The 24,740-nt window shown below is 36.4% G+C and overlaps 1 protein-coding gene across 3 annotated transcripts; it reads right to left on the reverse strand.

Annotated features, from left to right (window-relative positions):
* Positions 1-5,593: 5,593 nt before the first annotated feature.
* LOC131428510 (A-kinase anchor protein 17A) lies at positions 5,594-9,617 on the reverse strand. 3 transcript variants are annotated; one of them, XM_058592504.1, is made up of 6 exons: positions 9,436-9,617; positions 8,947-9,132; positions 8,417-8,895; positions 8,098-8,355; positions 7,552-7,759; positions 5,594-7,485 (listed from the first exon to the last, which is right to left on the reverse strand). In XM_058592504.1, the coding sequence occupies exons 2-6, from the start codon at positions 8,995-8,997 to the stop codon at positions 5,809-5,811; spliced, it is 2,673 nt and encodes an 890-aa protein (XP_058448487.1). In that variant the 5' UTR covers positions 8,998-9,132; positions 9,436-9,617; the 3' UTR covers positions 5,594-5,808. The 3 variants fall into 3 exon arrangements, with proteins under 3 accessions (XP_058448487.1, XP_058448486.1, XP_058448485.1); XM_058592503.1 differs by having other exon boundaries at positions 8,417-8,877; positions 8,947-9,617; XM_058592502.1 differs by having other exon boundaries at positions 8,947-9,617.
* Positions 9,618-24,740: the final 15,123 nt, after the last annotated feature.

Raw genomic sequence — 24,740 nt, forward strand, 5'->3', positions numbered from 1 at the left:
CTAGACCGCCAGCACAACCTAGTGCGCTGGATTTATCCCTTTGCTCGACTTCGCTACAGTTAGATTGCAAGTGGAAGGTAATCTGTGATCCTCACGGTAGCGATCACTTGCCGATCATAGTTTCTATCACCAACCGTGTAAGACCATCGGAAACAATCAATGTTTCGTACGATTTCACACGAAACATTGATTGGAAACGTTACGCGAGCTCGATATCTGAGAAACTAAAAACATCACAGGAGCTTCCTCCGGAGGAAGAGTATACATTTTTGGCTGGTTTGATTCTTGACACCGCAATTCAAGCTCAGACGAAACGAGTACCCAGCGCGCAAACTAGTATGCGTTCTCCCAACCCATGGTGGGACAAAGAGTGCTCAGAGCTGAAAACGAAAAAAGCTTCAGCCTTCATCTCGTTTAGAAGGAACGGAACCCCAGATAGTTATCGGAAATACGCGGCGTTAGAATTTCAAATGCAAAATCTGATTAAAGCTAAGAAACGCGGTTACTGACGAAGGTTTGTTGACGGATTAACGAGAGAAACAGCAATGAGCACTCTTTGGAATACGGCCCGTCGCATGCGCAATCGAAATCACGCGAACGAAAGCGAGGAATATTCTAACCGCTGGATATTTGATTTTGCTAAGAAAGTATGTCCTGATTCTGTTCCGGAACAGAAGATATCCCTCGTCGCGACATTGAATACAAACGAAACACCGTTTTCGATGGTAGAGTTCTCACTTGCGCTCTTGTCGTGTAACAATAGAGCCCCGGGGTTAGACAGAATTAAATTCAACTTGTTGAAAAATCTGCCCGACTCTGCCAAAAAGCGCTTGTTGAATTTATTCAACAAGTTCCTCGAGGGTAATATTGTCCCACACGAATGGAGAGAAGTGAGAGTTATTACTATTCAAAAACCTGGAAAACCACCCTCCGATCACAATTCGTATCGGCCGATTGCTATGCTTTCCTGTATTCGGAAATTTTTTTAGAAAATGATTCTCTTCCGTCTAGACAATTGGGTCGAAACAAATGGATTGCTTTCAGGTACACAATTTGGGTTCCGCAGGGGCAAAGGAACGAACGATTGTCTAGCGTTGCTCTCAACAGAAATTCAAATGGCGTTTGCTCGTAAAGAACAAATGGCATCAGTTTTCCTCGACATCAAGGGGGCATTCGATTCAGTTTCCATTAACGTTCTATCTGAGAAGTTGCATCAGCATGGTCTTTCACCAGTTTTGAACAACTTTTTATATAATCTATTGTCCGAGAAACACATGCATTTTGAGCATGGTGATTTGACGACAAAGCGATTCAGTTACATGGGTCTTCCTCAGGGCTCATGCTTAAGCCCCCTTTTATACAACTTTTACGTAAATAACATTGATGAATGTATCAACACATCTTGCACGCTAAGACAACTTGCCGACGACAGTGTTGTGTCTATTATAGGACCCAAAGCTGCCGATCTCCAAGGACCATTGCAAGATACCCTCGACAACTTGTCGACATGGGCTCTTCAAATGGGTATCGAGTTCTCTACGGAGAAAACAGAGCTGGTTGTATTTTCAAGGAAGCGAGAACCAGCACAACTACAGCTTCAACTAGGGGGTGAACCCATAGCTCAGGTCTTCACATTCAAATATCTCGGGGTCTGGTTCGATTCCAAAAGTACCTGGGGATGTCACATTAGGTATTTGAAACGAAAATGCCTACAGAGAATCAATTTCCTTCGTACAATAACCGGAACTTGGTGAGGCTCTCACCCAGGAGACCTGATCAGGTTGTACAAAACGACGATATTGTCAGTAATGGAATATGGACTGTTTCCGCTCCGCTGCGAATATTCATTTCATTAAACTGGAAAGAATTCAGTATCGTTGTTTACGTATTGCCTTGGGTTGCATGCAATCAACCCATACGATGAGTCTTGAAGTGCTGGCGGGCGTCTTACCGTTGAAAAACAGATTCTGGGATCTCTCATATCGACTGCTAATCCGATGCGACATTTTGAATCCGATGGTGATAGAAAACTTTGAAAAGCTCGTCGAGCTTAATTCACAAACCCGTTTTATGTCCTTGTATTTTGACTACATGGCTCAGAATATAAATCCTTCTTCGTTTGTTCCCAATCGTGTTCATTTTGTGGATACTTCTAATTCTACTGTGTTTTTCGACACATCCATGAAAGAAGAAATTCGTGGAATCCCGGATCCTGTACGCCCTCAAGAGATCCCAAAAATTTTTAATAATAAATTTAAAGAAGTCGTGGGGCTCGCTGAGAGTGGTGTCTGCGTTTGCGGTGAGGGTTATCATGACATCGAGCATGTTGTTTGGACATGTGTCGAGTATTGTGATGCCAGGTCCCAACTCATAGGTTCCCTTCGGGCCCGAGGTATACCACCCTTCGTACCAGTCCGCGACGTCTTGGCAACTCGAAATCTTCCTTATATGACTCTCATCTATAACTTCTTGAAAACTATCAATGCTCAAATTTAGTGCCCTCCCTATCTCTTTCTCGTCTACAGCTCTACCGCACTCTTCTTTACGTTGCTGGAAGTATGACCTGTGTAAACGATGCTTCGGGGCATGCACCTGCCTTGAACTGACTGAGTTGCTGGAAGCTACCCAAAAACGTCACATCAACGTCAGAGCACATCAACAAAGCCTCCCAATCCAGAATAATCTCTTCATTGCTACAAGCTGAAAAACATGAAGATTCATCGAACGCAAAATGTGTCTAAAAGATGTATGCCACAAACCAATGATGTATTCAAATTTCAATTCAATTTTGTGTAGGCCCCACCCTCCCTATGTCCCCTTACTAACTCTAGGGGAGTATGCCGCCCCGTAATACGGCATCCCTTTCTCTCTCCCTAACAACAAGACAATCGGCCACGTTAAGCTAAAGCAAATGAGCCTAATAAATTTTATTTGAAAAAAAAAGAATTAAATATGACGACACTCTAAGGGGCGGTCGCTTAGAGCAGTGTGTCCATCACAACTTAACGCACACGTCAGTACGGCTCAGACACTTCTCGGTTAATTTTTCAAAATGGCGTATAAGCAAGTGACAGTTTCTCTTTAATCACTCTCTCTTTCGATTATTGTGTTCCGATTAAAAAGATTTTCTTTGATATCACTATTCTGTTTGAAAGTCGAAAGTTTTGGGTATCATTTCATGCAAAGAGTTAAGTGATAAACGTGGAAACCGCTTTATAATTAATAGTAGAAAAAGTGAACAAAGAGAAACGGTCACTTGCTTATACGCCCTTTTGAAAAATTAACCGAGACTTATTTCTCATGAAGGGCACAATTGAGCACGATCGTTCTCTTTCTGAGACGCAAAAGTTAACTGACGTTGATTGAACCGACAGTCTGACGCTAAAAACTGCTAGGTGGATAAAGCACGTTTTTAAACAGAATCGGTTTTTTTGCCTTTCTCCAGTGGCATATCTAGGGGACGAAGGGGGCTTACGCCCCGGGCGCAACAATTTTAGGGGGGCGGCAAAGTTATCCTGGGGACCTTTTTTTTGCTCGCCCAAGTCAGTTCTCCGGATATGGAGTTCAGCTTTGTTGTTTTTTTGCTCACTAAACCAACGATGGGGAATGTTAATCTCTTATTGTGCCCCGGGCGGCATATTTCCTCGGTACGCCACTGCCTTTCTCATATAGAAAGGTTATGCAATCGCTGTGAAAACCGACTTTACAGCCGAGGCCCGGAGAGTTGAGTGTCAAATACCATTTGACTCAGTTCGTCGAGAACACAAAATGTCTGTGTGTGTGTGTATTTGTGTGTATGTATGTATGTATGTATGTATGTATGAGAGATTACTGAACCCATTTCTGAACCCAGAACCTCAGAGATTACTGAACCCATTTTCACAAACTCAGATTGAAATGAATGGTCTCATGGTCCCATAGACTGCTATTAAATTTTATCCAGATCCGACTTCCGGTTTCGGAATTAAAGGGTGATATGCACCAAAAAAAAAGAAAAAAAATAGTCATACGTGTTTCTCAAGGATGGCTGAACCGATTTTCACAAACTTCCTGAACTTCATTTGGATCCGACTTTCGGTTCCGGAATTACAAGGTAATATGTGCAAATTTATGAAAACATGCGAACTCAACTTTGTAGGAAATTTTTCAACCGATTTTCACAAACAGTGCGATTAGTGAAAATTTTTAGTTTCATGAGTATTTTTTCACAAGCGATGGCGAAACGAGGTTCATATTTTTATAGAATTTACTCTTAAATTCATCTAATTGGCAGATCTTGTTAGTTAGTGAATATATAAAACTACTTTGGGACTACTAATCCCCGGTTTCCGCTTCCGGAAGCACCGATAATAGTGAAGAAAAACTCCAAAAACGAAACTCACTTCGAATTCTCAGCAAATGTTAAACCGATTTTCACGAACCATGATTCAAAGCTGATTTAAAGCTCTCATTATCTTTAAATATACTGTGCAATTTCGTCCAGATCCGATTTCCGGTTCCGAAATTATAGGGCGATGAGTGTCAAAATATTCAAATCATTATTCAAAATGACGATGCACAAACGGTACACATCGATACATGCTGGTACTAAAGAAGAAGAAAACACCTCCGGCTTTGATCTATATTTTTCAGGTGCAAAAAATAAAATTATGTAAATTTGTGAATCTTTTATTCAATTGGTACCTACTTGTTAGTGTTATAAATAAATCATGATAGCGATGATCTATAAAAGTACACGTATTGCCTTTCTCATACAGGAAGTTTATGCAATCACTTGAAAAATTGACTACTGAAAAATGAGCCACATGGGTTAGTGTTCTATATCATTCGACACAGTTAATCGAGCTGAGCAATGTATGGGTCTGTGTGTGTATGTGTGTGAGTATGTGTCTTATAGGTTGCTACTGAATTTCATCATGCACACCGTCATTTAAAGCGACGATGCAAAAAAGGGTAAATTTCTTCTAGATTTGGCTCAAAACTGATTCAATTTGTAGGCTATATTAGTTAGTTATTAAACGAACCGACTTCGGCTATACTGGTTCCAAAATCCCGATTCCAGAAGAACCGGAAATAGTGGTCAAAAACTCTAAAACGACTCATTCAATTTTCTACGAGATGATTTGATCGATTCCCACAAACTTCAAATAAAAGTTTTTATAGTTTCAAAGGTCGCTGTTCAATTTCATCCGGGTCCGACTTCCGGTTCCAGATCTATAGGGCAAAGTATGTTCAATCATTTAATGCGCCGATGCAAAAAAAGTAAAATTCTTATCAACTTGACATAACTGTTTACAAATTGAAAATGTTATGTTAGTTTATACCCAAAAAAAGATTCTTATTTTATTTAGGATAGAAAAAAAATTTCTTGACAGAATCTGAAACTTTTGGAAATATAGGTAATATGAGAAAGGTGTCATTACACCACTAGGTGGATTAAGATAGGGTTTTTACAAGAAACCCTTCAAGCACACAAACATGTGAAATTCATTGGTATTTTTGTGAAGCCGTGCAAATATAGAATATATCAGTATTAAACACAATTAAATACAGCATGTTTTTTTTTCAATGTTATTAAATAAAATACTCGATATACATTTCAAAATTAAGATCTTTATTCTGGACCAAAAAAAACGATAGCTTTCCCGCCTGCGACACTTTTGGGGGTTGAAGCCATTCTCAATCCAGGACATTCCCCCGAAAACACTTCAAATAAACTGAGTTTGTTTTGTTAGTGCAAAGTTCATACGATGTTTGGTTCGCATTAGTTAAAACACATTAATTTTTTATATACATGCAACACATTCCTCACGGACTATTTTCGCGTCGTCTTGGACTGTCCTTCGAACGATTCGTACGCCTTCGATCAGAACGCTGTGAGTTCGAGCGCCCTTTTCTGTTTCGTTTGATTTCACTACTATGATTTTGACCTCTTTCGACCTTCTCAGAAGATGTGGATGATGTTGAATCACGCCGATGCTTTCCTCGGGAACTTTTCTCCGGCGATCTGGCAGAATCCTTCCGTTGTCTTCGTTTGACCGAAGAATTCGCTGGAGTTTTGCTTTTTGATCTGGAACGTCGTTTGGATAACCGTTTTTCGACTGACTTCGATCGCGTCCGTCTCTTCGATGAAGATCGTGTACGTGATTCATGCGAGTTCTTAGACTTTTTATTGCTAGTTTCTACCATTTCTACTGCAGTATGTGCTTCGGTATCATTTGATATTATTTCGTTCTGTTGACGCTCTTCCTCTTCCTGCTGTTTACGAATATGTTCTCGTACTTCTTCCTCTATTTCTTTTGCACTTTTCACTAATTTATCTGTTTGCAGTACAATTCGATGCTTTTTGAACGATTCGGGAACGGGTTCATCTTCCTGTTCCTTTGAATGAGTACGGCGATGATGCGAGCGATGGCGATTTTTTGAACGGTGGCGATATCTGGACCTGGATCGCGACTTAGATCGTGTTCTAGAGTGAGATTTAGATCGCGATCGCGTGTTTCTTATTGTAGAAGCAAGATGCTTTGACGTAGGTTTAGACGCTTGCACCGTTTTCAATGATTTTGATTCCGAACGACGGGAATTTGAACGTGATCGTTCTGATCTTGTTCTGGACCGTCGATTAGATCTAGATCTTGAACTCGACCTAGATCTGGATCTCGAAGACCGGGATCGACTTCGGGAGCCCCGAGATCTGCTTCGATCGCGAGAACGGCTCCGACTTCTGCTGCGTGTTCTTCTACGACGGGATCTTGATCGAGATCTAGATCTTGATCTCGAATAAGATCTTGTTCTTGACCGATTTCGATCCCGTTCACGCTCACGCTCATTGTAATCGTAGTCACCATAATCATCTTTTTCGCGATAGTAGTCGTAACCACGACCACGGTAAACACCTCTACCGCGTCCTCTGGGAAATCTTGGCGCTCGTGGAGCACCCCGAAATCCACGGTATGCCATAGCATTTGCATAATACCCAGCACGCTGAGCATAGAATGGATCGTATGCATAAGCGTAGCTCATTGCTGCCCAATCGAATCCTGGATACATTCCGGGGTAGGCTCCCGGTGGTAATGCTGGAGGGCCGGGAGGATATGCAACAGCAGCAACAGCGGCTTCATCGTGAGTCTCTTCGTCTTCATTTTTATCGGATTCTTCTGAGTTCGTTGAACTAAGGTCAGAATCAGACATTTTCTTCTTTTTCTTCTTCCTTGCGTCCATGGGATGGTCATTCAGTATACTATCGTCCGAACTGATAGTATTAATGCTAGGCGACCGAGACCGGGCAACAGAAGTGCGACCCGTAGTTCCCAGAAAATTTTTTAGCAAATTACCGTCTTTAACACTTTTTACTCGTTGCCGCAATTTCACCATTTCTTTTTCCTGAGCTGCTTTCATCTTATCAGCTTTTTTATTAGTCAGTCCAGAAACTTTAGCGGCAGTGTCTTCTTTGACTGTTTTACCCGCGAGTAAGGTTTGTTTTACCTGAAAGTGAAACGAAAAATATGTCAAAAGTTTATTAAAATAGTGCAATAGTGAACATCCACATACCTTTATTCTATCAAAAAGGGCATCCAGCAATCGAATACTCTCCAGTTTTCGCTGCGTCTCCATCAACTTCCGCTCTTCTTGAAGTATTTTCACGCTAATCTCGTCGGTTTCGCGCTGCCGTAGTTTCTGCAAATGCTTCTCCTTTCGACGCTGCTCGCGTTGCATTCGCTTGAGTTCGTCCGCTTTACGCAGATCCTCCTGGCGCTTTCTGTGAAATATACAAGTTGGACCCATACAATACTGACCATGGCGGATATCGGCGAAGATTTCCAATGGTCATCGCACTTTTCTTCACTGCACTGCACTGATTTCATTTGTTAGGTTTTGGCTATACTTGGAGCTGCTGCGGAAAAATGCTAGTGAAGAAGAAATGGCAGCAAAGGATGATCAAAACTTCCGTCCGCAAACTCTACTATGAGCTGGGTGGAAATTAGGACATCTAATGCTTCCGCAATTTGCCGCTCAATTGATCGCAAAAAAGAGTTACAAAGATCGCATGAAAAACAAATGATTTAAAAAGCTTAAAATAACGAGCAAAACTCAAACCTTTCGCGTTCTTTCTTGGCTTCCTCCTCAGCGACTCTCTTTTTTTCTTCTTCTTCCTTTTCTCGATCAACCGCAATCAAACGTTCGCGGACCACTTTTCGTTTTTTGATTGATGAATCACTCAGATGTTTGGTGCGATCGAAGTCAACTGAAATGGATACTGCCATGTTTTTGTCGCCTTCCTTTCGTACCAGCTTCATGCCGCGAAATTCATCCATTGCCTTCACGAATCCCACATACTCACTGAATTGAACGTATCTAGGCAAAAAAAAATCTCAATAGAACTACTTATTATTTCTCTCACAACATAAAGCCATACCCCTCAAAATACATCTCCTGCTCAAAATTGAACTTCTGCATTCCAGACATGTGCGATTTCATTTGTGCTCGGTATGGGTCACAAATAGGAATATCCACACAGCGAACGTCACCAAACCTTTCGAATATTCGCTTGAAAATGCTTTCGCTTGGCTTAGCATCGTTGTCATTCTCCTGGTGTCTAGGACAAAACCACTTGATCGGCAGATTGGAAAAGTGAACGGTGTCCGGGCGCTCGCCTGGTTTCATTTCATCCATGTTTCGAGCATCGCGAAAGAACGAATCCCAATCATGCCGAGTCGGGAAATCGTCTTTCGCTTCCGATGCTCTCAACTTTACCGATTCACTGAATCCGGCCAAACGAATAGGCCGCCCATCAAGTCGTCCTAAAACATGACGCATTTTGCTACGATCCTCTAGCTCTCCCTCGAAACGAATGAAACCGACAGTGCTTTTGGATACCTTTGATAAAAAACGAATCTGTTAAAGGTTTATAAAAGTTGCTATGTGATCCATTCAACGGATTCCTACCTTTAGAATCGCAAATTTGTCGGGTATAATCATCTGACGCATTTTCTCCATGACCTCGTAGTTGGAGATGGATTTACCGGTGATAGCGTTCGGCAAGGCCACCGATATATTAAGTTTTGACGATGGTTTGAGGTAGAGGCTATGCGGCAGATACAACGGAACGCAATCGCTGACATCTTGTATGGTCTGTATCATTGTTTTTTTTATTTTTATTTTTTTTTTTCAAAGTTCATTCACATTGAATAAAAATTGTACAGCAGGCACAAATTGTTCAGCATCCAAATTCACATATTGTTCCCCCCACGGAAAGTTAATGAAACAAAGCAAGAAAGATTAGTGCTTTTACATACATTTCCGAAAGGTCCCTGTAAAAACCAAAACACTCCCGAACCGACAAAACTAACACATTTAAGTGAAACCAACGAGGGCAAAGCCCCAACCCCACGTTATTAACTCTAGAATTTTGAACGAAAATTAATTATAACCGACCGTTTATAAGCACTTTAACACTTGCAAAATTTATTTCCGAAGTATCCAAAATAGTTCAAAGTTTTTTTTTCTAATAAGCCATTCAATGCATCTAACGATATTCTACAAAATATTTCGATTTTTCTTCAAGATGGAGAGAATTTTGCACTTTGCACATACACGCCTTTGTTGTTTTGACAGAAATAGAGATGCTAGATGATATGCTCTCAACTACAAGGCGTTTAAATGAATAGGTGACGAAATAAGCCACTTTTTATTGTGTTAATAATTTTCAACCACACTGAAAATAATCCTCACGTTCAATCCAAGTGCGTGCTGCATTTGAACGTTCAAACGCGTATAGTACTTCATATTCAAATGTTTTTCTCATAACTAATATGAACTCGATAAATTCAATTCAACAGTTTTGGCATGTACACAGAATTCAATACATGGAATCTTGAGTGTCGTATGCAATAATCACCACTTCTAAATGCTCTGATAGTTTGAAATAAATTAAAATTGATAACATTAGAATCTAGATGTTGCACACATTTTCCTCAAATAGACCGCACGTTCCAATCAAATGCACACGCGTATTCAGTTTTACATACACTTGACACTTAGAGTTTGAATACTTTTGTTTTTAAATTTATGTGCCATACATTTTGTTTTTATGGATCATGGTGCTATAATTCAAGAAGCACCCTGTGATTAATGGAATCAAAATGGCTGAAAACAAACCACCACAGTCTCTTGCATTTGAAAAGTTTAAATCATACGGTTTTCCGGAACATATTTGCAGAATTCTTTTGGGTAAGCATATACCTTTTGAAACTTTTTTAATCTCACAACTCTATCAATCTTTCTAGATCGAAATATTAACCCAGATGATGGAACGGAGATTCTCCACATTTTAGCCAATTCGCAGTTAGCACAATTGGTATCAAACGAGGCAGAAAATTCAACCACGATTATATTCGAGGTAAGTAAAAGATACTTATAATAATAATAATAATAATAATAATAATCCGTATGTTATATTACAAATGTATCGTTACTGATAGAAAGACGAATTTCCGTCGTTCGAAGCACCAGAACCTGGTTCGTCACCTACGAAAGCAACTGAACCAGCTGCTCGTTCATCAAAAACCGTTCCCATTGATTTTGAACTTGAGAGTACAGAAGATTTTGTTTTGGATGATGTACCAACTACTTCCGGATTGTCTTCGCATTCGTTTCCCGAAGTATGTATCTTAACTGCAATGAAGATTATTATTCGTACATTGTACGAATTCAAATATCATGTTTGTTTTGCGACGTCTTGAAAAGTTGTTATTGTAATATATTTTGTGTTTACCAAAAGGAGACGGACTGCGGCAAACCACAGCAACTTGTAGAACTGACACCTACAATTTTAGTTCATGCATTAAGAAGCAGTATTTTGGGACAAGTATTATTAAAACTTGGAAAGCAAGGTGCACCCTTATCCGAAGCTCGTAAATTAGAACTTGCTGGAATTGTTGCTGAATGGCACCTAGTCAATCGCTCGAAAACAACCGAGAATGATCTTCAGAACGACGCTAGAGTAGTTAAAGCTGTTTTCACGAATGAAAGTCTGGTATTACCCCAACACAAAAAGATAACTGTATCGATTTCTATATTTAATTAGTTTAACTTTTTTACAGAATTCTTATTATCTTCCCAGAGGAGGAGAGAAGAGAAACCCTGGAGGGAAAATCTATAATAAAATTAACACGCTCAAATCGAAATACCGTAAAAGGAAGAATCAAGACGAGCAACAATTACGTGGAGTAACTAATGAAAATGGCGAGAATTCTGAACGACCAGAAGTAGTGGAAGATCTCCAATGGTTATGTCAGAACATTGGGCCTTGGACAACTGTTCTGGAGAAATGGAAAAGTACGTTTCATAGTCGTGAGCCTTTCCTCGGCAAATCAGTTGCAAAGGAACGAATAGTTCAGGCAAATCTTCTGAGTATGGTTTCCAACTAGTGAGTAACATTCCTGTACTTGTGTATGATTGTGCGTGTGTGTATATGTTGTAGATCGCTCTCAAAGCTGAAGTTCAAATGCAACTTCTTAGGCAAACTCTTTTTGTAAAAAAAACATAGTTGCCGGAAAATATTGTTAAAATCAACGGAAAATGATAGTTTTATTTTAAACTCTCATTAACATATGCATGTCTGGTAACCTTGCTTATAAATTTGACAACAACCTGAAAAGGAACAAAAATAAAAATAAGTATATATATATATATATATATATATATATATATATATATATATATATATATATATATATATATATATATATATATATATATATATATATATATATATATATATATATATATATATATATATATATATATATATATATTTATATATATATATATATATATATATATATATATATATTTATATATATATATATATATATATATATATATATATATATATATATATGTATATATATATATATATATATATATATATATATATATATATATATATATATATATATATATATATATATATATATATATATATATATATTTATATATATATATATATATATATATATATATATATATATATATATATATATATATATATATATATATATATATATATATATATATATACATATATATATATATATATGATTGTGTTTTCATTTATAAACGACAGAGTTTTGGCAGCCTGCTTACTCAGAACAAGGCACTTGCACTTACAATTATATCTGTGCACTTTTTTGTAGGGTTGATGGTGCATAAGCCTGTTTATGTGTGATTATTACTTTCTGTATAAATTCAAATTTGTTGTGGAATTGAAATTTCTTTATTTGAATGCAGCTAGACATTGACTATCAGTTACTACGATTGGCTCCAGACCACAGCAAGGAATATTGGGATTCTACGTGGTCCCATACACTGGGATGCATTGGTTCGTATATTCGTTTCATGTGAGTTGTTGACTATTTTGAACGACGTGGAAAACACTGAAGGTATGTAACTGATATTCGAAAATCACATCATTTACTGATAGCTTTCATCCCATGCTACAGACGCTCGTATAACTGCCTTTTTACTACTGCTGAATTGCGTCTTGTACCCAACAAAAGTTACATCTAATTACAAGCCGACAGTAGTAAATGGACAAGAGGACACAATTATTTTCGTGGCATCTGGAGAAGAGGCAAAAAGAGAAATAGATATTCTCTACAAGAAATATCAAACTTTTGGGCAACCTAGATTACCAAAACTAGTGTTCTTCGGAAGACCCCAAAATTTGACTGGCGAATTTTACGTTTATTACGACGAAGTATCGTATTCACTGCCAACCGTCCGCCGGGCAATCGATGTGCTTATAAACACGAATACTGTTCTCGGGTTGCAGTATTCCAAAACTACTAAACTAATTTGGTTTTTTATACGTCATTATCTTTACCAACATAATATTCGTGAGAAGTATGCCTGTATCGAAAAGTTAGAAAATTTTTTGGAAGTTAGTCGCAATGTCGAACGAAAACTATAAATGTTTCGTAAAACAAATGTACGATGTATTTTTTCAGCCCATATGAATACATTGAGCATTTAACGAAGCATCACCGCGTGCCACAAAATTATAGAATTTCTTGTACATATCCATCTTGTATATCAATTTTCAATAATTTTAGCCGATTTAAACGACATATTACTAAGCATGCAACTAAAAGTGCACCCGTTTCCATCTTTCAAGCAATACCATTTATAAGTCCTGGATTAAGTCCTGAAGCAATACCATGCATAAGTCCTGCATTAACAATAGAGCATAGGAATCATGATAAAATAGTCGATAACACTTTCACAACCTCAATGATGGAGTTAGAGAAATCAGCAGTATATTTTACCCTGAAACTACACCATAAGAATAATTTTACTAGAGCGGACATATATTCTATTCAACATGAATCTCAAATCATATTTAATACAATTGCTGAAAAAATAGCCCAGTTACCGTTTCATAACTATGATGCAAACACTTCGTATGAATTTATGATCATAAATTGTTTAGTTATTTATAGAGCAGAAATCTATACAGTTCACCAAAAGCAATAACAGTTGAAAACTATCCTAAAATGGAATCGAATTGTTTTGATTCTGATTTTCTTTTAAATTTTGAATCTAGTAAACAGCATATGGCACTAATGGATATCGAGTTTACATTTAAGTCATTCTTTGAAACTTCACACATATTCGATGCAACTTCATCTTATATACAAGAAATAGAAAAAACTGATCGAATAGATCATTTCATGAATGGCATGGTGTGGAAACAGATTAAAGAGAAATATATAGAAGATGTAGTTTTGCCACTATCCTTTTATTCAGACGAATACGAAATCAACGACAATTTGTCTTCACATAATAAAAGACATGTAATATGCGGCATGAATTACACATGCCTCGCCATACCTGCTAAGTTTGCGTCAAAACTGAGTAATATTTTTGTAGCTGCAATAGTAAAGAAAGTAGATATACAATCAGTGGGAATAAATCAAATGATTGAAAAGGTACTTCAGATATTTCATTTTATTGAAGAACGTCATTTAGTTTTAGTCATTGAAGAACGCGGTATTATTCTCAGCATAGGGGATAAGAAGATTTCAGTAAGATTTGCAATAGTTTTGGTGCAAGGTGATAATTTAGGCATTCACAACATGTTAATGTTAGCGGGTGGATTCAGTGCGAAATATTATTGCCGCTTTTGTCGACGAGCAAAAGAAAAACTTCAATACGATGTAGACGGACACGAATATGACTTGCGCGATGAAACAAATTATAATCAAGATATTTTATACGGGAAAATGAAAGATACTGGAGTGAAAGGTAGAACAGAGGTTTCCAGTCTTCCGTCCTTCCAAGTAACGAAAAACATATCGATAGATCTAATGCATGACGTGTTTAGCAATGGTGTATGTAAACATGGGTTCGAAAATGCTTTGAGACATTTTATATACACCCGAAATTACTTCACCCTCGAGGAGTTTAACTTACGTAGAAGAATAGTAGCCAAACAAACTTATGATGAATCGTTATTGCGTTTGCCAGATTTAGAATATACTTACGATTCAACATACAAATCAAAGTCGGTCAAATCGCGAATGACATCTGCCGAAATGAGATCCTTTTGTTATTATTTTACGTTGATAGCTGGTCCTTTCGTACCTCTCGAGGATCCCGTGTGGGAATACGTAATACTATTAGTCAAACTAGTTGATTTTTGCTTGTTGCCTTCGTTTTCAACAACTGACATAGAAAAACTTAAGAATTTAGTCAAACATCATCATGAAATGTTTCTTAAGTGTTTCCCAGGCGAAATATTGCGCCCAAAACATCATCACATGCTTCATTATGCAAGAGTTATAAAAAAAAGTGGTTCATTAAGTAAAATGATGTGTTTTCGTTTCGAAGCAAAGCACAAACAGTTCAAACAATACGCCCACATGACTTCATCTCGAAAAAATATTTGTTACACCTTAGCAGTTAAAGCCTCGATACAGTTTAGTTTCGATCTATGTGAAAATATTTTTTTCAAAAATACTGCCACTAATAATTTCACAGCAATTGACTTGAAAGCAAGATACTATTATCAGAAATTGATTTATTTTGATTTGACGAATTTCGACTTAGATGTTTTATATACCCACCATTTCAAACATTTCGGTACAGTTTATAAGCGTGGTCTATTCCTAACCATAACGAGAAATGGTGTAACTGAACTATATGAAATTGAAGAAATAATAAAATCCAAATCATGTTTGTTCATTGTTGGTGTATTGTGGCAATGTGGTATGTTTAATGAGCATTATCAAGCCTTTACGGTAATAAAACGCACACATTTATATTTCATAAAACCTTTAGATGAATTTGACGGTCCACCTGTAACAGTACATTATTGCAAGGATACATTGTATTTTAGAAAGAGATACGATTTTATGTTTCAAGAAAATGATTTGTGAATAAGCAATACATCTTTAACGAGGTTAGCTATAAGCATTATTCGCATTAGGAACATATTGTAATTTTCACATATGTAAAACAATAAAAAGACTTTAAAAAATACTGCATATCATTCTATTATTAGGTAAATTAAACAGTACCATCTGAAAAAGATTACTTAAGGTTTTATGTGATCAACATGTTGCAATCTAGTATTATTCAGTTGATACCAGTTTATTATGATATTGAAACTCAAGTGTTTCGCCTATGAATACCATGTAAGATATCATTTCACATATTTCGAAATGCGCTTTACTTGACAGATATGTGTAAATTACTTCAATTTAACATCTATGATGTTGTTCGAAATTAAACAGAAAATTTCCCAAAATAAATACACACAACATTGATTTAATTAAGGAATGTTATTGTTTGCGGAGAGAAGGGTTTATTGATTTCTATGTGTAAAACACGATCAATGAACGTGCTTTGCTGTTGAATTAGTTGTGCGCCACGCTGGTAGATTTTCAGGTGTTTCGAATATGCATTTCAACTGGGTATTTTTATAGCACAAATTCAAGTGTAAAACCATCGGAAGCAACGTGCAGATTATTTTCAGTGCAGGAAACAACATGACATCCCGTAAAAAAATAAACCATTGGTTTTACAGCATAAACAATTGATTCACAATTAGAACTATGGGTTACAATACATTTTATTGTATCTTGACAAGATTTCCTACCATTCAATATATTGTTTCTACGATTCACAATTGAATTTATCGTACACGTGGTATTCCAAACAATATTCAAACTGTACATTTGATTGTTTTACAAGAAAACGTGTATGAGAAAATTTTATGCTTTGAATTGTTACGATACTTAACCTATACTTTCTATTGTAAAAAGCATGTTCACAATTAATTAAATAGTGTATAAAAATATATTAAAATATTTTTCAATGGTCAAAGAAAAATTGTGCAAGGTTTTGTAACAACAAATCGTATTGTTTTTCTAAAATATTTTTTATTCAGGATATTACTGATGTGTACTTATAAAATGGATCATCAATTGAACACGCAACCGACGACACGACCAGGCTCTCTGAAGGAAATTCGGCTTGAAACATGTTCGTTAATGATTTACCATCAGTTACCATAAATTGAGCGATTCCTCGCTATTGACAAAAACAATCTTATCGAGTAACACTGTTTAGTTGCTACGAACAAGTTTCCAAGGAGTCCCAATATAAATAAACAAAGAGTTTGTCTCCAGAATTTTGCTACAGGTGGAACAAACTAGAGAATAGGATTCGGGTTTCCCGTATCTAGTGCAGCGAACAATCTCCAAAAATTCAAATTGACTCTGTCGGTTAAGGGACGATACGGTTAGATTTCATTTTGTTTGAGCCACCGATCCATTCTGGTTCCGATCACTCATGAGGCTCGAAAACATACTTCGATACACTGCTGATATCGAGGGAAACCGGAACGTGCAATTATTACGATTACCTTAAAAATTAGTTTATTAATACTGTATTATGTACTGTATTAATACTTAATTATATCACTGTCCTCTGCTTTGGTACTCCATACGGAGATATTTGATACGCCTGACAAAACAGCAATCGCTCATAGACATCCAAAGTAAAACCATCTATGCTAATTTGTCAGCAAAATGTGGTATATGCATTACAAGAAAATACATAGAACTAATTAAACTAATGCATTGAAAAGCAATCGTTTATATGTATATGAAATAAAATGTGGAGCTGAGTCGATTACGGACATTTCATTTATTTATTATAAACGTATTATTGAATGAATAAGGTAAAGTCACAGACTAACAGACATGACAGTATGAGTAAATTCTAATAAAAATTATTTTTCGTGATGCACTAGTTCCACCTATATTGTACTGCGCGAACTATTTACTATCTGTACACCCCTTGTGTTATGTAAAAGTTTTTTTACTAGTTGGTTTCCCCTCGTTTGTCAACACCGATCAGCTGCTTGCAGGGATGCCTGATTTCATCAAAATATTTGAAAATGAATCGTCACAATGATTTATTGGATTACGTTGATAATATATTTAACTTTTTCTTGATGTTGGAGGGTAACCATTTATTCGACTCAAATTTGTTCATCTAGACTATTTTTTATTGTGTTGGTAGTTTTCACCCGAAATTAAGTGGCGGCAGACCAGAAGCAAGTAAATATTGTAACAAAACGGGTTCGATTTTTTATTGAGTTGGAGGATGAGAAGTAGGCGCAATTATGTATATAGTTTAGGCAATATCAAAGATAAACTCAAGATAGAGTAGTCTGCGATTTCTTAGGTATCATTTGAATAGGACCCCTCGATGAGCTCGGTTCACTGTCAATTTGAGTATTTTGAAGCAAAACAACAAGTGTCTGATCACTAGATGCGTCGTAACTATGACAATGATTGTTTATGTTTGGAAAAATATCAAGTTACAGTATGAACGATATTGAGAAATTTCGCTTTATATCAGTGATTCTTAGAATAAGAAAGTGAAAACTACTTAGAACCATTGTCTAGAATTTATTTAGTTTGTTATAGCCTCATCCCATGAAGCATCAGTTGTGGCAAGAAATCATTATATGCTGAATGTAAACATATGTGTGCTTCCTTTCTAACTTGTATTGTTTCCATGGCATTTTGTCGGAACTAGTCGACGCTTGTTAACGGAGGGTCAATAAAATTACATTATTACTGAACCAACTGGTTCACGATTACTGACCCAACATTTTTCAATGAAACGTATGGAACATTGTAATCTTCAGTTTATCTTTGGCAATATGTATTAAATCTGTATCCTGCATGAAATTCGCATGGACGTATACAAATCAATACATTACAGGTAATTCTGTATGAATGGCAACTCTGTTGGTAAATGAAAAAAATAAAGACAGTCTAGATGACAGACATGATGTTTTTGATAGGGTAACGTGGCGCCATCATGACACATGTGAGTACTGTCCCAAATAATGGAATATTCGAAATGACCGTTAAAATGATTGAAGAATCAAATTTGAGTGTCCTGTCTGTTAGTCTGTGGTAAAGTGTATTCATTTATAAAAATCAAGTAGCTGGAAAAGTATTCTGGGATAATAGTGCACCTCAGGCTATTCTCCAGTCGCCAGGTCCTCACCACCCAACGAAGAGAGGATCTGAGTTTTTAAAAGTTTCGACTAGTTTGCAGCACAACTTGGTAGATTGTACTTGTTGTTCGGCTTTCGAATGGGAACCTGGAATTGATAGTCATTTTTTCGCTAGCACAAACACATATCGGTACCATTTTAGATTTTTTATTTTTCAACAGAACAACATTGGTAACTATGGTTCTGTTATTCGAAATAAACAATTTTTGGCCCTTGTTGCCAGTTCCAATATTTTTTCAAGCTATTCAGTTTGGACATTACCAGTTACTGAGGGGTAGTTAAATTTGCGATACAGTTTTAATAGACGAGTGGCAGGTCGTGTCGTCGACGCAACTTTGTATCGCTATGGAAAATCATGCATTCGTTTCGTGTTTCGTGAAATCGTAGCGACAAACAGTTGTTGATGAGCGAAACATTTGGAAAAGGTATGCTAACAAAATGTATTGTTTGAAATTAAAGCATTATGTTTGGTAAGACTTTGGGATTTACTTTTGAATTTTTATTTACATGACTACATTTCTATTCAGTTAGCTGTCCGGTCAGCTTGTTACGACTATACATTATACTATATAATAAAACCGACGACACGACCTGCCACTCGGTTATCAAAACTGTATCGCAAATTTAGCTACCCCTCAGTAACTGGTAATGTCAAAATGACATCTCCTGAAAAACTATTCAAACTGGCAACACAAGTTGATGAATTGTTGATTTTGAATAACAGTTACCAAAACCATGGTTACTGCATATTGAAGACTTGAGGAATGTAAACATAAGCTGCCACGGGTGGATGATCCTTATTTCGCGGCAAAGTTGTCGGTTTCATATAACATTTCAATATCCGTTGATACTTGTTAAATAATTCAACGTAATCAGGCTTCAGATCAGATCTATGACGTGAGTTTTAAAATGTTAGCATACTAAATAAATGAATTTTAAAATGTTAGCAAACTGCAAGAGTCATTGAATCCGTCATAATAAATCTTATTATCAATCTGATGATTTAGTACCGAAATATGAATGACAAAGCTGACTCAATCCGGTATATCAGTACTATTCTACGAGATGCAATCGCACTTCATATGCAGATGCGAATACACTTATAAATAGAATTCATGTTTGTTCTTTTATAATGAATTTCTAAAGTATTCATCATATGTTATTTATGTATATTCGTCACTTCTGACATTTTTCCAAATCATTCAACCCAAGTTTCTAATCAGCGTATATGTAAAACAATACTCCGTCATATTTTGGACATTCGAGAAACTCCTTTACATCGCAAAGCGGGTGAAAAATCTGATGAACATGAAAGACTCTTGAAAAGCACGGGAAACCAGTTTTTTTAGGATATGTGATCTGATCAGAATTATGACCTGTAAAAACTAATTTACTTTAAATAATTTTATAATTAGTTCTCAAGCAGCACATAGGCCGTAACTTGATGATTATATAGAATGAAGCCTGTCTATCGTAGCACTACATTTAGTGTAAGATTTGGATATTGTTCCGTTTGCCTGGTCGTGTCGTCGATAAAACTGTGCTAGAGAGCGAGAGAAAAAGATGAATGTGTCATTCATTTCGATCGCAAATTATTCAAGCTAGTACAAACTTTTACATAAAAGCTGTTTAAAGCATACAAATGAAAATCCGTTAAAAATCACCGTTGCGTACGACTTGGACGCATTAATTACCATTGCATGGAAGCTCGAACGCAAGAGCCTATAAGCAGCTGCAGGGCTGCTCGAAGTGCCTCTACAGGAGAATTGCTACTTTGTAATTGCTTTTTAAAACAACCTTATCAATTATTTACACACATTGAAATCTCTACCAAAATCCGAAATTATCAACGGCACCAACAACATGGAAACTCATGCAGGAATAGTGTCAATCTGCGAATCATCACAGAATGTTCATTTCTGGTGTGTTTATAGGTATATTCAAACAATCATCGTAATGTTTTATTAAAACTATGCATTGAATATTTTTTTAAACTTCGCATGGAACAACTCGCAAAAAATTTTAACTGTTTGAAGTAATCAATGCGAAAAAAAACTCGCGAAGCTAATTTTGTTCCGAAATGAATAAATTTAAAATCATTATCATTTTGAAAAGTAATACACCAAAGCCTTAATTTACGCGCCCTATATATGTATATATGAATTTATATATGCAATATAAGTACATACATATGCATGTATTTATACATATGTATAAACACATTCACTGCACCAATCTTTTAATGTATAAATATATACACATCCATGCACATATGCGTGCTTATATTAAGACATATATACATACATAAAGCGCGTAAATTGAGACTTTAGTGTAAATCGTTTTGACAGAACCAGAAAACCAAAAATTTTGAAACGCTTGAGAACATTGGGAGCTGTCAAGTTGTTCCAAGGTTGATAATTTTCAATCACAATGATAAAAACTGACTACATTGAACTGCGCAAACTATTTATTATCGGTACGTCTTTTGTGCTATGTAAAAGTTTTTTTACTGGTTAGTTCTTGCATCTCTTATATTTAATTCAGTGATTGCACTTTCTACTCTATCTCTCACTAAAGTTAATTACTACATAAATCCTGTGAACCAATTAACCCTTTTATTCGATTTATGTAATTTGTATTAAATTGTGGGCATGAAAGACCACATTAAATTCACTGATTGATTCGCTTTACTAGGAATGATTTTGGATCCAAATTTCGGAAATAACTAGTTCGATTCCACAAAGCGGGAAACAAAATCTATCCATTGGTGTGTCCGGATAACGTTTTCTTACAAAACTCACGAGAGGATTTGAAACTACCGATTCAATACTGGCAAAAGAAGTAGCTAAAATATTATATTATATTATAAATATATTTTCGAAATATTTAAAATATCCATCTATGCCATAAGACATTCCAAAACACATATCATTTATAATTTGGTGTGACATGCATGCCAAATTTAAAGTTATAAGTAATGGCCTAGCCGACGACACGACCTGCCACTCGTCTATCAAAACTGTATCGTAAATTTAACTACCCCTCAGTAACTGGAAATGTCAAATCGAAAACGCTAGTGAATTTTTTTAAACTGGCAGCACAAGTTGATATATTTATTGATTTTGAATAACAGTCACCATAACCTTGGTTACTGCATATCGAAGGCAAGATGAATGTAAACAAAATAAATTTCAGATCGGTTGTTATATTACGGAACATTTTAATGGATTTACCTGACTCGAGCGGAATGTAAAAATTGAGGAGTATGAGTTATGTCTTTTATAAAGCCAAGTTCAAAATTCAGGTCTTGACTTGAAACCGTTGTGTGAGAAGGAAGACATGGAAATGACCGACAACGAGCTGAGCGAGGCTAGTGCTCTGCGGTACCTGCATAACGTACGGTAAAATGATTTCTTTGTGGAATTCCTCTAGTAATCCTCGAATAGTGGCCAACAAGGTGAAATACTGTTTCCACTGCTGCGCAATCAACCAACAATTTTGACACCGGCATATTACACCGAATCCTATTGCCCAGAAAAGCTAGCAGTTGAAGTGTACGGATGAATCGCTGGAAGCAGATCATTGTCCTCGTTCGTTGGTTTCATCCATATTTCGATTAAATTCCGAAAATCGAGTTCATTTAAATGCATTTCTGCTTAATTTGGACAAAGTTTAACACTAATAGAACTATTCCACCGCTTTCAAAACATGTTTATTTGTTTTGGGGTTCCTTGGTAACTAGTCCATAGCAACTTAAACAGTGTTGCTCGAGAAGATTATTTTTATCATTTACAAGGGGTCGCTAGATTTGTGGTAACTGACGGTGAATCGTTAGCGAACAGTTTTATTGCTGATTTTTCTTCGGAGTGTCTGGTCGTGTCGTCGGCCTAGCTCTCTTGCCGTATATGTAATAAAACTTTGAACATTGTCAAGGACAAAATGGCACAAGATTTTATCGATCTTGTTTTCTTAGGTAAAAAGAACTATGTCAAACATTCCTTCCATTTCAGGACAGTACATTTTGCGTAAGCTGTAATCTCTTGATCTTGGTTTTAAGACCAACATGATTTTTCCAAAGATAAACTCAAGTTGGAGTGGTACGCGATTTCTTATGTATCATTTGAATAGGACCCCTCGATGAGCTCGGTTCACTGTCAGTTTCAGTCCTTTGACGCAAAACAACAAGCGTCCGATCGCTAGATGCATCGTAACTATGGCAATGATATTTTATGTTTGAGACAATGTCAAGTTACAGTATGAACGATATTGAACTAATTGCGTCATATCCAGTGCTTCTTCAAATAAGAAAGTAAAAACTACTTAGAACCATAGCCTAGAATTTATTTAGTTTTTATTGCATCATCCCATGAAGCATTAAAGTAAGTTGGTACAAGAAATCGTCAAGTGCAGATATGCTTGCTTTCTTCATAACTTGTATTGTTTCCATGGCATTTTGTCGGAACTAGTCGACGCTTATTAACTGAGGGTCAATAAAATTACCGACGAACGACCAAAAATGTTAAATCCGGGTGTAAATTACTGACATTAAAATTATTAATAAAACCGAATTGGACCAAATACTGATAGACAATCTTACTAGTCAGAATTTGAAGCAAAGCAAAGTAAATTGAAGCTGGCGGGTAATACAATCCGGTGCGGAACTTGACTAAATGGCCAAAGATACGATCCTACGAACACCAAGAAATTTTTCAAATCAAAACGCGAGCTAACGACATCGCTCGGGAACTCTGAACCTCCGATTCTAGGAGCCAAAATTTTAATAGTAAATAATCTGAATACACTCTTTTCCCTTAATCCTTCTTAGTTAACAATATTGTTTCACATTGAACTAGAGAAAAGTTTGCACATAAAAACGTTCAATTTGGCAGACAGAACATTGTTGAGGACCTGTCAATTATTTCTTTCAATTAAGATATGTGCCTTTAGTATAGAGATGAAAGTAGATATATGATCTCTAATTTGCAATAATATAGAATAATTTGCATTTCGGAGAATTTTGACGTTTTGAACGCCCGTAAAAAAATAAATCATTGATTTTACAGCATAAACAATTGATTCACAATTAGATCTATGGGTTACAATACACATTTATTGTATCTTGACATGATTTTTTTCATTTCAAACGAATAGTGTAAAACAATACATTAAAATATTTTTCAATGGTCAAAACTAAATTGTGGAAGGTTTTGTAACAACAAATCGTATTGTTTTTCTACAATATTTTTTATTCGGGCGTCTTTTGATGAGAGTTTTCGTCACAAGACTACCTTCTCATTCCAAATCGGATTTAACTCAACACTATCATCCCCCTCGGGTTTTGATCATTTTGGCTGCAAGCAGTATGACAAATGGATGACAGCCATGTCTCCCTCAGAACCGATAGCGGCCCTTACACGAGTCATTAAAAATGTCATTACTAAAAATAATATCATTTTAATGAACGTGTAATGGTGCACTAATGACGAAATTTCTAACAAATTTGAAATACATCATTAGCGGCCCTTACACGAGTCATTAAAAATGTCATTACTAAAAAATAATATCATTTTAATGAACGTGTAATGGTGCACTAATGACGAAATTTCTAACAAATTTGAAATACATCATTAGCGGCCCTTACACGAGTCATTAAAAATGTCATTACAAAAAAATAATATCATTTTAATGAACGTGTAATGGTGCACTAATGACGAGATTTCTAACAAATTTGAAATACATCATTACTTAGTCATCATTTAAAATGACATTTTTAATGCTCGTGTAAGGGCCGCTATTACTTAGTCATCATTTAAAATGACATTTTTAATGCTCGTGTAAGGGCCGCTATTACTTAGTCATCATTTAAAATGACATTTTTAATGCTCGTGTAAGGGCCGCTATTACTTAGTCATCATTTAAAATGACATTTTTAATGCTCGTGTAAGGGCCGCTGATGAAGCGAAATCCTGGCGGATACGGTTGTATCATTTTAGACTTATGTCTGGCAGGGGTGCGGCAGCCAGCCATGTTTTGTCCGCAGGTAGTCGTGAACCAGCCGTCTGGCAACCAAGCCTAATCAAGTAGGATCTTACTGATTTTTGAGTAACTTTTCCTAATCATGTAAGTATAAAGTTGA

This window comes from Malaya genurostris, chromosome 2, assembly GCF_030247185.1.
Source record: "Malaya genurostris strain Urasoe2022 chromosome 2, Malgen_1.1, whole genome shotgun sequence".
Lineage (NCBI taxonomy): Eukaryota > Metazoa > Arthropoda > Insecta > Diptera > Culicidae > Malaya > Malaya genurostris.